The sequence below is a fragment of the Mirounga leonina genome, unplaced genomic scaffold, assembly GCF_011800145.1.
Source record: "Mirounga leonina isolate KUSES-001 unplaced genomic scaffold, KU_Mleo_1.0 Mir_125, whole genome shotgun sequence".
NCBI lineage: Eukaryota > Metazoa > Chordata > Mammalia > Carnivora > Phocidae > Mirounga > Mirounga leonina.
This window is the reverse complement of record NW_023270305.1, coordinates 76,772,684-76,786,555: the sequence shown is the minus strand read 5'-3', so window position 1 is coordinate 76,786,555 and position 13,872 is coordinate 76,772,684. Positions and strand designations below refer to the sequence as shown.

The 13,872-nt window shown below is 48.1% G+C and overlaps 1 protein-coding gene across 2 annotated transcripts in view; it reads left to right on the top strand.

Moving 5' to 3' along the window:
* UXS1 (UDP-glucuronate decarboxylase 1) overlaps positions 1-13,872 on the top strand; it is a 99,117-nt gene that overhangs the window by 63,154 nt on the left and 22,091 nt on the right. For both annotated transcript variants that reach the window (XM_035001897.1, XM_035001898.1), the window contains exons 7-9: positions 1,547-1,651; positions 4,586-4,645; positions 7,338-7,459. In XM_035001897.1, the coding sequence (XP_034857788.1) occupies positions 1,547-1,651; positions 4,586-4,645; positions 7,338-7,459 (287 nt within the window). The remainder of the gene's footprint in view (positions 1-1,546; positions 1,652-4,585; positions 4,646-7,337; positions 7,460-13,872) is intronic.

Genomic DNA, 13,872 nt, shown 5'->3' with positions numbered 1-13,872 from the left:
TTGGTTGTCTGCAGGGATGGCCTTGGGATACATGCTTCTTCATCATTGCTTCCCCGGGGCCTCTCTGCTGTGTGGCTGGTGCTCCCTGACCCTGGAGAGCAAGGGTCGGGGATGGTGATGTCACAGCGGATGCCTGTGCACGAGGGGAGTTGTGCAGAACCCAGTCGTTTTGCCATTCATAGCTTTAAAAACCGCTCTCCTGGGGCACCTGGGTGGCTCAGTCGGTTAAGCGTCTGCCTTCGGCTCAGGTCTTGATCCCAGGGTCCTGGGATCGAGCCCCACATCGGGCTACCTGCTCAGCAGGATGCCTGCTTCTCCCTCTCCCACTCCCCCTGCTTGTGTTCCCTCTCTCGCCGTGTCTCTCTCTGTCAAATAAATAAATAAAATCTTAAAAAAAAAAAAAATTTAAAAACCACTCTCCTGACTCTAGCTGAACTGACAACAGTACCATATAATGCTCAAAAAGCTCTGGGTTTGGATTTATATTGAACTGGGTTCAAATCCTGGCATTGTCATTATTCAGCTGCTTCACCAGCAAGCTTCTTAATTTCTTGTGTAGAACAGAAATAATGGTACTTTACCCTCAAAATTATGGTAGTAATTATAATGCATTATCAGCTGCTTAGTGTTTGGTGTCAAAATCTGTGTCCTCAAAATGTCTCCTGCTCAGAACTCCACGGTCTTCATTACCGGCGCAAGTTCAGACTCTACCCTGGTATTTAAAGTCTCATACGCTGTCGCCATATCGAACTTGTCACTTAGATCTTTCAGAGCCTCGGCAGAAATTCTTGTCCTTTCCTATCCCTGGTGCACAGCACCCTCATTCCCAAGTAGCCCAAGCGTGAATGAACTCCTAGCCCGTCTCTCTGCACAGCCAGGTCCACCTAGAGGCCAGACCCCTCGCTCAGTCTCCTTTATCAGACCAGCATACTCCAGAGCTGGCAGTTGGTCTTTGTATCTCCGCCTGTGTCCTCCCTGAGATAGGCATTTGATGACTGAAATCTTGTTACTAACCTTGGTGTCGTTTTGCTCATGAGCCACTGAGCAGATCCTCAATAAATAATCAGTCAACGAAAACAAACAAAAGCGACCCTCCGACTGTCATCTCAGGGTCTGGTTTTATGTACACAAAATATGTGAAAACAAAGCAAGTAAAGCATATTTTAATGCTTTTATGTCAGATTGGTTTTACAAATTAAAAACCTTACTTGCTTTAGATAGTCATGCTTCATTCAGTGTCTGAAAAATCGGTCTTCCTTCTGATTTGCATGCCGTATCTGGGACAGATCTCAGAAACAGTCAACTCGGTAATCAGATTGCCTCTGATTAGAGGAGAACAGGCCCTGATAGTTAGACTTGCTGTTTTTGTTTAAAGTTCTTCTAAATGCAAAAGCAAATTTGTTTTTATGAAGAATAAAGGAGTAACAACTGGAACTTCAGTGAAAGATATAGAAATGCCTTTATCATACAGCCTGATTCTTAGGAGTTCAGAATGTTTTTAGTGTTTTCCTTGGAAATTACATACTTCCATTTTTGTCTCCTTTAGTTGACCAGATATACCACCTGGCCTCTCCAGCCTCCCCTCCAAACTATATGTATAACCCCATCAAGACCCTGAAGACCAATACAATTGGGACACTAAACATGCTGGGTAAGTTGTCCTTTCCTTATTTCGCAGCTGTTGCTAGGAATGTTCTAGACAATTCCAGGCATAGGTCATTAACATTCTGTTAGAGTTTGATCTTGGTCTTTAGACCCCTCCTTCATCCCCTGTCCATGCTCTTTCAGAGTGCGTTTATGAGCCATCAGTTTTCACAGGGGGCACAGTCATAGTAACAGGTCTGCATTGCCTCAGTTAAATCCCCTGGGAGTGACCACCCGTCACTGTGACCACGCATCCTTCTTCCCTTTCCCCTGTGACATGGTGTGTGTGTGCCTCTGGGCTGGAAGAGGCACTGGCGACTCTGATCCAGGGTTGGGTTTGTGTGGACTGCACACAACGGCCTGTCAGGAGCGCTCCTGGGAGGAGCAGAAGAGCAGCCGACCTGATGAGGTTGTCCAAGCTGAGTACCTGAGTCTAGACTGAACTGTGGTATTCACTTTGAAGGTGAAAGGTGACAGCATGAACACCGGTAAAGGTGGCCACCCGTGCACGTTCACAAACAACATGCCTCAGATTTATAGCTGTGGGTGACATGTACATATTAATGCTTAAATTAGAGACATCTGAAGTTTGACACGGGTTTCAAAAACTAGGGGTTTGATTAGTTGCAAAGTAGAAAAAAGGAACCACTTTTTAAAATGTCAAGTGAAAAATGGATTTAATTATGGGAACATTTAAAACAGCTTCTATGAATGGATTTTGGTAAATATAGCACTAAATTTTCATTTGGGGAAGCTGGGAGACAAGGGATTGAAAGGGCAGCCGGAGTTTGGTTTTCGGATCTCTCAGACTAAACATTCTGGGGGGTCAAGCTCCATGTGAAGTGAAATGATTCATTCTCCTAGTCTAGAAAGGGCATTTGTTCTCCTCTTTGTTGCAACCCATGCCCTGGCCACCAGATGAAACAGAGTCCCCACTTTGCTCCGAGGTGAGATGTTGGTAGAGCTGCTTGCTGCCTGTTCTTGCCGCCATCAGCTCCTGCCCCTGCCCATGCTCTCTCTGCTTCCCTGGCTGCCTCCTTCGTATCGAGCTAGATACAACTGGGGAAAAGCCACGAAGCCCAGGCTGTTTCAGAAGATAGCATTCATGGTGCAGTCACTGTGCCCAAGGCACTGTCCTGCCCTCAGATTAGGCTCATCCTCAGGCTCTTCTGGCAGGGAGCTTGGCCTTGGTGTTCCCTGGAGGAGGTGATATATGGGCCAGGCACCAGTGACACCGAGGAAGAAGGGATTGTTCCAGTGAAAGCTGTTAGAGTTCCAGGCGGAAGGGACCCTTGAGCCATGGCTGAGGTTGGACCTGGAAGTCTGGAAGGAAGGGTAAACTCCTTTCAGGAACGACAAGGACAAAACCCGAAGTGGAGGGAGAGTTGCTAGGCGACAGAGACCCTAAGCGGGACTTCGTATTCTGATCGGAGAGAGGTGCTGTCATTAATCATTCTGCACTTGAGACAAGATGCAACAAACCCCACACGGCCCCTTCCTGGTGGGGCCCTTCCCTGTCTGTGGCTCCCCCCTTCTCTGGGCCTGTGCTCGGCTTCTTCAGGATGAGACTTCTTTGTCCAGTCTCTGCATAAACACCTGGGCACTTGAGCGGCGCACATGGGCTCCCCTGGCTCCCCCACTGAGGGGTCTTTGTGATGATGCAGATGCTCTATGTCCTGAGTGTATCCGTGTCACTGTCCTGCTTGTGATGTCGTACTCTAGTTTGCAGGGTTTTACTGTCGGGAGGAACTTGGTAAACGGTACACAGGGTTCCTCTGTATTACTTTGTACGACTGCATGTAAATCTACAGTTGTCTTAAAAGTTTATTACAAAAAACAAACCAGCTCGGGATCCTTCCTTTTGAAACTACTATCATTGTGGTATAAGTTATAAAGCCCGTAAGTTCCATATTCTGCTATGTCCCTCTAACACTTTTTGTTCCACTGCACTGTGGCGTTTGCACAGATGATCTCCACATCCTTGCTGTTCGGAGCCTGATTCTCTTGTTCTTGTTGCTCATCTTCCCTCTTCACAGCTCCCTGCTTCCCTCCCCCGGTGCTCCCACACCCCTCCTCCCCCAGGCCCCGCACACTGGGGCCTTTCTAGGTCGCCGGCCGCCCCTAGAAGCGTCTGCAGGTGGTGTGTACATGCACTTCACGGGCACCTCAGTGCATGGCACAGCTGGCCCCTCGGTCTGGTGATGTCTGTGCACAAAGGCTCCGTGAGGGAGTACATTCGGGAGACCCTGGGTTAAGCGAAGGGCAGTGGGTTTCTCTGGCTCAGGGCTGCTGTGAGCCTCTGAGGAACTGCTTAACGCTGGGAGTTTGTGTCTGGAGGACTTTGCCTACTTATATGACCACCATAGAGCACGATGTTCTAGCCTGTTCTACCTGCAGGGGGCTTATGCAGGACACGGTTCAGAGCTGGACACAGGAATGTGGTGACTTTCTTTGGAGAAGGGGCTGTTGAAACTGAGCCTCAAGGAGGCAGGAGGACAGGGTGGAGGGGCCCTGCCGGGGAGACTAGCTCAGGCACACTCGGAACGCCAGGTGGCGTGTTGAGGAAGTGGCAGGTGGACCGGCTTGTGGGGGGGATAGTGGAAGTGAGGGTGCAAACGGCCTTGCCTTTGCCTACCAGCGGTAACCCTGAATCCACCTTCCCAAACTAACAGACTCTCCATTTGCCCCTGCCTCCACTTATCAGTATCGGACTGAATACTGTGATTCCGAGGGTTCATTTGTGTTTTTCTTTCTGGTTTTGTTTTTATTTTTGTTCCAGTGTAGATGGCAGTGTGAGTGGATGGTTCACCGTGCACAAATGATCAGAGACAATTCATACTAAAAAATTTCATAAATTGGCTACAAAAATGGGCATGCACATGTCATCTCCTCGTTTCCCTGAAGCTGACAGCTTCTCTGATCCTATCTTTGCTTTCTGTAGGACTTGCCAAACGAGTCGGTGCTCGTCTGCTGCTGGCCTCCACCTCGGAGGTGTATGGAGGTGAGTGGCGGGGCTCCCACAGGGCACTGGCTCTGGGCCCATGGGACTGTCTTAGGTGAAGAAGGAAGCAAAAATGAGTCCAGGATTCCACTGTAAGAAGGCCCCACCTTGCTCTCCCTGTTTGTGTGCGAGGCAGCAGAGAGCCTTCCCGGCTCAGCCATCCATGTCTGCTCTCAGTGGGCCGAACCCCTTTCCTCCTGCTGAAGAACGCTCTTGGAGGACCGTGTCCTGTCACCTGGCCAGTAAGCCCCACCTCGGACAAACCCATGGAAGTATTTTTTCCATTCTGCTATGAAAGGACCCCGGAGATCATTGGTCAGGGATTTCTTTTGCCACTTTTTTTAGCTGGTCCATGTTATTCTTCGGTGTGAGCAGTGGGTGCCGTGAGCCTGACCCACCAAGATCGCAGAGCTTGGCCTTTGCTCGCTTGGCAAAGAGATAGGTGCTGATTGCCTCACCTGTTGTATAATGATTTCTGGAAGAATCTTAAGTAGGTAGTGCCAGAAAACTCCTGAGCCTGTTTTGCCAACCTGCAGCACTTCACCCCCGTCGAGGCCTTGAAGGCAGTCAGCATTCGGAGTGGGGTGAGGGCTGTGGTTCAGTTCACATTGATTTCTGTTCGGCCCCAAACCAACCAGTGCAGGCTTGTGCAGGTTTGTGGAGAACTGCTCAGTTGAAGCAGAAGAATCTGGACTCTGACATGGTGAAATTTGTCTACTGCACATTACTGTTTTGGATGAAGAAATGAGGAAGTCACGGGGCAAGGGATCACATAGGAAGAGATGTGTTTTTTTTTTTTTTTTAATAAGGGAACCAAGTGAAAAAAAAATAGAAACAAATTCTAAATGCAGTTCTGTTCTCTGTAATCCCTGTGAAAAGGTGGAGCACAATCCACTTTGAAATCTTGGCAGTTAAAAGCGTCCACCGCCAACCTGTTTGGCCAGTTGCTTTTGGAACGGGCATTGAGTGGACTTGCATTTCTCCTTCCTGTCCTTTCCGTAGCAAGACTTACCAAGGGATCAGTATGTTTCCCTTTATAGGGCATTGGATGATTCCCTTTTGCTTTCTGTGTGACAAGAGGAGTGGTGTTGATACAGTTCAAAGGACTAAAGCTTTTTAAATGTCTCAAATATAAAGGTACTCCTCTTATTGGTCCAAGAGGGCACAATGACATGTTTTCCCTGTCCAGCCTTCTTCCTCCGTTGCCTCATTTATTATCTGCATATTTGATGACACCTCATGTTCCTTAGGGTTCTTAAATGACATCAGGGTGTAACTGGCTGGCTCCGGTGTTTGATCACTGCAGTAAACGGATGCTTCGTGGAGGGGTGATTGGTGGGTTACCCTCGCAACATACCGAGAAGGGAAGACTAATTGGAAATCAATTTCGACTCTAGATCTTTTTTAACGACAAGGTGTGGGGACTTTATAAAGCTGTGTCTTGAACCTTGGGCATCTGGACACCTCAGCCCAGGGGTGCCCATCAAGGAGTAGAGTCAGGGGTATGCCTGATCTTCTCTTTCTTGCCATTTGCTCAATTTATGACAGTCTCTCTGGAGTCTAGGTGGCCCAGCTCTTGTCAAAAATCCCCAAAAAAGGTCTCTTGATTGTTACATCTGTGTGAAATTAAGTCACTGGTTTTCTTCTCTCAGGGAATATTCGCCATAGACCTTTTCTCTCATCCTGCAGTAAAACTATGCCCCCCTTTTAAGAGAATTTTAAACCACAGCAGTGGCTAGAGAGGTCTGAGTCTGTGCCTTGATTCCATCACACTGCAGGGGAGTGCCAGCCTCCTGAAGGGGGCCGGCCGGCTTCGGCACCTGTGTATTCATGTCTCTGAGCTGCGTGGGTCCCATTGTCCCCATGAGCTGAAGTCAGATTTTGGCTTTAAGATAAGCAAGAAATGAATTTATAACATAGAGCTCCTGTACATTGTTCAGATTTCTTGGCAAAGATTTATACATTTTATACTATGGCTGTATGTACCATATACATAAGGTTTTAATTCACATTTCAAAAATATATTTGTGTTACAAAAGTATTTGTTACTAGGTTTCTTTAAATAGTCTGTCCCCTTGGCACATCTTAAAATGTGATTGATTTACACACGAGAAAAGCAGGAATTGGGAATATAAAATGTGTGCTAAAGGGTCAAGTAGTCATTTGCCTTAGGACACTCTGTCCTTCTGCCTACACAGACCAGGGTACTGATCGTCTCACTGAGGTTCTCAGTGAGCTCCTCAAGTTTGTTCTCATGTTGTTGGCACATGGGAAAGTCCACGTGTTCCACAGAGATGCTCTTAAAATTATTTCAGTAAGTACATGCTTTACTATGATTATTTTATAAAGTGGAACCATATATTCCTTCACATAGATTACATTTAATTATAGTTTGTATAATTAAATGTTAAGAACAATTTACGGGGGAGAGGGGAGACTTGCAATTGAGTCACCTTGGTCTTATAAGTTATTTTTTTCCCTGTAAAACACTGTCTTTACTTAATACGGGAGGTAAGAAGAGTGCATCCCTCTGGAACTGGGGAGAATGGACTGTGCCACATTGATAGGTATCTCCCCATTTGTAAATGTTTACCTTGGTCTTTCTAGAGCAATCTTGTGCATCATAAATATTCATCATTCAGAATGCATATGAACTTGATGAACACACAGTCTCACTTTCCCACACTCCTAGATCCTGAAGTCCACCCTCAGAGTGAGGAATACTGGGGCCATGTGAATCCAATAGGACCCCGAGCCTGCTACGATGAAGGGAAGCGCGTTGCTGAGACCATGTGCTATGCTTACATGAAGCAGGTATGGAGCTGCGTTCTGGGGGCTTGGGGTGTAGATGCGCAGAACACCCGTTCCATCAAATGCATAGCGCCATACAGAAGTGAAATGCCATGATTAAGTTTGCCCGACAGTGGCTACTGGAGAAGCTTAGTTTCCCACTACTATAAATTAATAGTATTATCAACAGCTTTTCCTGTGTATGTCCTTTTTTAAAAACGATTTCCTGGAGATAAATGCTCCAGTGTGGAATGCTGTTGCATGGCTATTAACGGTACATTTCTCTATTGCCTGATTGCTCACCAGCAGTTAGTAAGTGCTTCTGTTTTCCTGAAGCCTCCAAATCAGTGAACTTTATTATTATTATTATTATTATTTTTACTTTGAGTTACTTAATAGGTATAAAAATGAATTTGATTGTTTTAATTTGAAACTTTTTAGGAATTGTTATTTATAGTTATTTACTATTTCCTGATTTCTTAATTATTCATTGCCACACTGGGGGCTTCTCCCATGGATGACGTCATGTTGCGGATCTGCTCACCTGCATACTGTAGCAGAAGGAGCCCGTGAGACTGAGAGGTGGAGGGTCTGGGTTCCCACCCTGGCTCTGCCTCTGTGTGCCTTGAACCTGTGACCCATCTGTCACAGCACTGTGACTCTAGGCGAGGGCCCAGCTAGGCTGCGGTCACTGTCTCTGAGCTTGGACCAGCTTTCTGACATCCTCATGGACGTGCCCTCTGGTAGAGGAGGGAGGGCATGGGGGCAAATCATTGCAGACTGGAGTCAGCTGATGTGGCCTATGCTCCGAGGACTTAAGAGACTTGGATGTCTGTCCCTGAGAGCAGCATTCTGAGGCCGAGGATCCTGCCTGCCGGTGAGCTCAGATGGTCATGTTTTGCATGGCGGAAGAGGCGTGTCAACGTGCCTGCCACTGAGTGTCCCTGAGCATCTTTTTTTCGCAGAAGAGAGTTGTCAGGAGCTTTTTTCCTCATGTCTTTAATGAAATACCAACATTAAAGACCCATAGAATACTGTGCTGATGGAGGTATTTATTTATTCTGTCTTCTTTCTCAGAGGAAACACTGATTGCTTTCTAAGCTACTTTGAGCAATTGACTCATATTATCCATTCATTTTAAGAAACGTAAATGAGTTCTGGAAAGGACCTATCTTTATAGGACTTCAAGTCAAGTCCAGAATACTTGACTCCACAATTTAGGACGGTCTACCAGATACAGAGAACAACCTCTGGATATGTTGGTACTTGAGAAGACTAACCTGAGTGCTTGAGGGGCACGTGTTGCATTTTATTGCATAATAAGTTTGAATACTGTCGTGTTTCTCAAATGTTGGCTTGTGCTTTCAGTCTTGTGGTATTTCTTAGTGAGTTTTTATATAGGTTAAAGCTGGTGGGCAAATAGGACATTTTAATTGAACTCTTGGTTTTTATTAAATGAGTCTAGTGAGTCTCTAGGTAATACCTACTTCCTCAAGGTATGACCTCATGATAATTGTAGTATTTAGTAATACTATAGCCAGCATTCGTTGAGCACTGACTGTATGCCCCGAACAGTGATACACACCCAGGCACTAGCCATAGCCAGGGTGCTCTTTTCAAACACATACTAGCACTGCATCTGTACACGTCATCTGGCTCATGAGCTCAGGAATATAGCATCTAGAAAAATCTGGATCTGTCAGCATTTACATTTCTGTCCACAGAGGTCTTGGGAGGTTAATGGCATGGGTAGCATTGCTCTGAAAACTGCGAAGTCATGTTCCCATTAGCAGCCCCTTGTGTGTACAGTTGATCTGTGGCTAAGTGTCCCTGATAAGAGCCCTGACAGGAGGGTGTCCCTGCAAAGCAGGGGCCTTCCTTGTGAGGGACAGTCACTCACGGGAAAGCTGCCTCTGCTGTGGGATGTCTGGCTTGTGCTGCACACACAGGAGGCCCCAACAGATGATCGCTGCGGGGATGGAGGAGTCACACTGGTGGTCAAGTTAATAGTGTGCTTCTCCCTGGGACGCTGAGGGCTCTACATGTGGGAACAGTGTATGGATCGCTTCCTGTCACAGCACTAGGTTTGGGAAGACCTTGTGGAAGAAGGGCTCTGTGCTTTTTGAGAAGCCTGGGGTCTAGGCTAATTGCACCCAGTAGTCTGTAGATTCGTCTGGGCTCATCACATTGCTTAGCGCACCTGCTCAAGGACTCCTGTCTGCCTGGGGGAGTGTTACAGTCACTGTTGTCTGGGAATACCACTTGCCCCTTCGAGCTGGGACTTAGGAGCAGATGTGATGTAAGCCCCTTGCTCCATAGCACTGCTCCTGCTCCTTCTGGATGGCCTGAGGTCAGGGAGGGACCGTGCCCCTGGAGGGCAGGGTCATGTCTGGTTCTGGTGGCCACCCAGCAGACGAGTGGAGCTTATGCCTCTTGATGTGGGGAGAGCGTGGCCAAAGGCGGTGCCCGAGTTCTGAGAGGCGGGCCCAGCATGGGCTTCACACCGTCCCTCCCCTGGTATTCATCTCACAAATACTCTGCTCCCTTGCAGGGAGAGCCATGGGTCCAAGACCGGGCCCCCTTGGGGTTCTGTCTCCCTCCTTAGTTTGGATCCTTGCTGAGGAGGAAGAAACATGGGTGCATTTCCTGTGGTGGAGAGGTGTTTGTGTTCCTGCTCTGGCAGGATGCATGGCCAGGAACAGAAAGTAAGAAAACACAGACGAGCAGGAAGGAAGAAAAGTTGTTATCCGTAATCCCACCTAGACACAAAAATAAGGACAAAACCAAGGAAAATAAACCACCATGTGAAGATTGTGAAAAGGTAAACGTTTAAGACGTTAAAACAAATCTTTTTACTCAGGATTTTATTATTAGCTACCAGAAAGGGTGGGGTTGGCCCTCTCTGGGTGTGGCCTGGTATTGTGGTGGGGGGGGGGCAGGGGTGGGTCCCCTGGGGGTGGGCCGGGTTTGGGGGGGGGGGGGGGGGGGGTTGGCCCTCTGGGTATGTCCTGGTCTTGAGGGGCCGGGGTTGGCCCTCTGAGTGTGACTTGGTCTTGGGGGGTCAGGGTTGGCCCTCTGGGTATGGCCTGGTCTTGGGGGGTCAGGGTTGGCCATCTGGGTATGGCCTGGTCTTGGGGGGTCAGGGTTGATCTTCTGGGTGTGGCCTGGTCTTGGGGGTCAGGGTTGGCCCTCTGAGTGTGACTTGGTCTTGGGGGGTCAGGGCTGGCCCCTCTGGGTATGGCCTGGTCTTGGGGGGTCAGGGTTGGTCTTCTGGGTGTGGCCGGGTCTTGGGTGGGTCAGGGTTGGTCCTCTGAGTGTGACTTGGTCTTGAGGGGTCAGGGCTGGCCCCTCTGGGTATGGCCTGGTCTTGAGGGGTCAGGGCTGACCCTCTGAGTATGGCCTGGTCTTGGGGGGTCAGGGTTGACCCCTCTAGGAATGGCCTGGTCTGGGGCAAATCAGACCTTCTTTGGGGTTCCCCCTCGAAAGTGACTGATTTTCAGAACTCTAACTTCTGCTGCCTTTCCTTCTTCCTTAGTGGACATAACCCTTCTGGACTCTTGAGCGCTCAGCACGGCGCCCTGCAGTCCGGAGGCTGTGCCCTGCAGGGCTGCAGTGGGTGTTGCAGAGGAGCCAGACCCTGTGGGCTAGGAGTGCCTGTGGTGTGCTGGCATCCTCTGTTAGGGCTCAGCCTGTAGCGCAGATCTGTTTAATCTCACCTCATTCTCATGACCCCTTTGAGGTAGGGCTGGGTCACCCATTTTACAGATGGGAAAGTGGCTACAAAACTTGGATTGAGCTCCTCAGCCAGTAAGTGGAGTTTGAATCCACACCTGGCTGTCCAGCTGCCGATGGCCCTGGTGGGGCTTGCAGGTGAGGAAGCTTGTCTCGGCAAGAGAGGATGCAGCTGCAAGTCCAAGGGCATCGGCACTCCTCTGAGGCACGCACGGTCGGTGAGGACACCCAGAGCCAGCAGTCCACGCAGCTCTGCTCTGGAATTACCAACCTCTCCTTAGAGCGGTGTGGTTAGCCAGCAAGGAGTGGTGTTGTGACGTGCTCTGTTCATAGTTAGACATATTCAGCCTTTCAGGACAGCAAGATAGATTCAAGACTTTAGGTGTGCGATTTGTGCTATCTGTCTGGAAACAAATGAAAAAAGAATGACCAGAGAGAATGGGAAACCATCATCCTTTGGCATATTTTTAATTAATTGTTTTAATAACTTTAACTCTTATTTTTTTTTTTTTACATGATACATCCTTTCTTAAGTGTAAGTTGTCCCTTCATTGTGAAGACCACATACGGTAGAACTTTTCTAAAGATCTAAAGGAAGGTTTTCCCTTTTCCAAAGGATTCTCAGGATTCTGAGTTCATTTTCATGTATGGAAATACCCTAATGTATTCTAAATAGAACTGGATTTCTCAGAAAACTCTGTCCCACATACCCATTTTCAAACATGTCCTTCATGGAAAGAGAAGCTCCCGTGAGTCTTCTTCCAGCGGATGGAATGAGTTGGAACCAAAGAGGATTTTCACCTTTACAAAAACATCCAAAAAGCGAAAGTAGTGTTCAAAGTTTGTTTTGCAGTGAGTCATGACAGAGGTGGTGACACCCCGAGCCCCTTCCCCGGGAGCCCCACTCAGCGTTGCACCGGGTGCCAGAGCCCTGACCTGTGTCTGTGAGCATCTGAGCTTAATCTCGAATTATTCCGCTCATGTTAGCAAGATGTATCTGCAGGTATCAGAAAAGCCTAAGAAAGGTTATTTTTGGGATCTGGGAAAGCTCAAAAATGGTTCCATGTAAGTTCATGGTAATTGCTTCTTTATTTTATGTCATTCCTGCTTCTGAAGGGTTTCATAGGAACACCCTACTTTTGGGTACCAGGAGAAACCTGTCCTTTGAACTTGTCAGGGAGGAATTAAAGTGCACTTCCTTTGTGCACTTGTATGCAATGCTTTTATAAATGTGGGGACTTTAAATGTGGGGATTTGTCTGCATGCTGTGGTCAGTGGTTGGTGTGTATTTGAGCTCCAGGCTGTGCATGAGTATGACTCTGGAGTCTGTGGCCCACCCACAGGGCTGGGTCTGCAAAACAAGCCACCCTTCATAAAAACGTAGATTGGCAGAGCAGAAAGACAGAAAACTCCAAAATCATCTAGTCCAGTGGTCTCGAGGTTTTGTTTTATTTTCCAGCATCAGAATACTTTTAAAAAATGAAATAGTTGGTATGTATATTTTAGTTCAAAAAACAGATATTCAGCAAGCAGCTAACAAGTCAAATGTTTGAAGATAGTATTCACCCTTTAGGGGTGAAGACCCAGTGTCGCCTTGTTTCCTAGCGCTGCCGCATGCTCACCAAGTACCTGCCCTCCACACCTAGAAACTGGCAGAGTAGTACTTGACCCCTCCTGGCCTCGCTGTGAGTGTTGGCCTAGCCTGCTGCATAATGAACACTCCCGACTGATTGTTAAGACCAAACAGGGCCGTTGAGGGAGATTGCCAGACAGACGCATAACTGCTGTCCCCTGACCTTGTATGGCCTTGTCCCTTTGGCATCACCAAGAGTGAATTGCAGCTTTTTAGCACCTTGGAGAACCATGCTCAGCAAGATTGCTCTGTGTTCTGTAATGGCCTTCATCTTCTCCCCAGGTAGGGAGCAGACCCCATTAGGATGCATTTAGGAGAGGCCATAGGGAAATTACACGGGTCAGTGTTCAGGGTCTCACAGTCCTGTTGCTTTCGTGATGTGTGTGCACTTCTCCTAGGGGCATGAGGAAGATTATGGAAGCACCACAAAGTCAGGCCCATTGTACCTGGGAGCACTTTTTGTTATTTCTCTGACCCCATCCCTGCCTTAGGTACCCCCTTCAGGGCAGGCTGCCTGCACCACGGAGTGGGCGGCAGATGGCCAGCTCTTGGTCAGCACCTGCTCCCTCCCTAGGCAGGGCTTCTGTGTTCCATCTTCCGGCACCTGCCATAGTGAAGACAGGAACTGTGATCATACTGTCTGGTTCAGTGGCTTGAGACAGTACTCACCAGGGAATGACTGCATTGAAAAGAGCTTTTGAGGGAGAGCCCATTTAATCCCTGCTGGCAACATTTCTCTCCTCTGGAGAGGTTTGGGGAGGGAAGAGTCTTTGTTCCAAACTTCACTGTATCTCTTGGGTTACTGCTGGTTGATCAGTCAGGCCTGCCTTCCAACTGCTCACCCCTCCTGGGCACTAGAAATAAGCAAGGAGACATTCTGATGGCAGCTCACCCTTCTGGGATTGTATATTATTGTAGCCTGGCCACTGTTTCTGAAGCCCATTTATCAGAGCAAGCCACGTGCTCTTTACCTGTGTGTGCTTACATACACTCACTCAAGGGGCGCCCTGAGCATTGTCTTCTCTCAAGTTGCTACTGGTTTTATGTTGCTGTGACTCAAACTTAGAAGAGT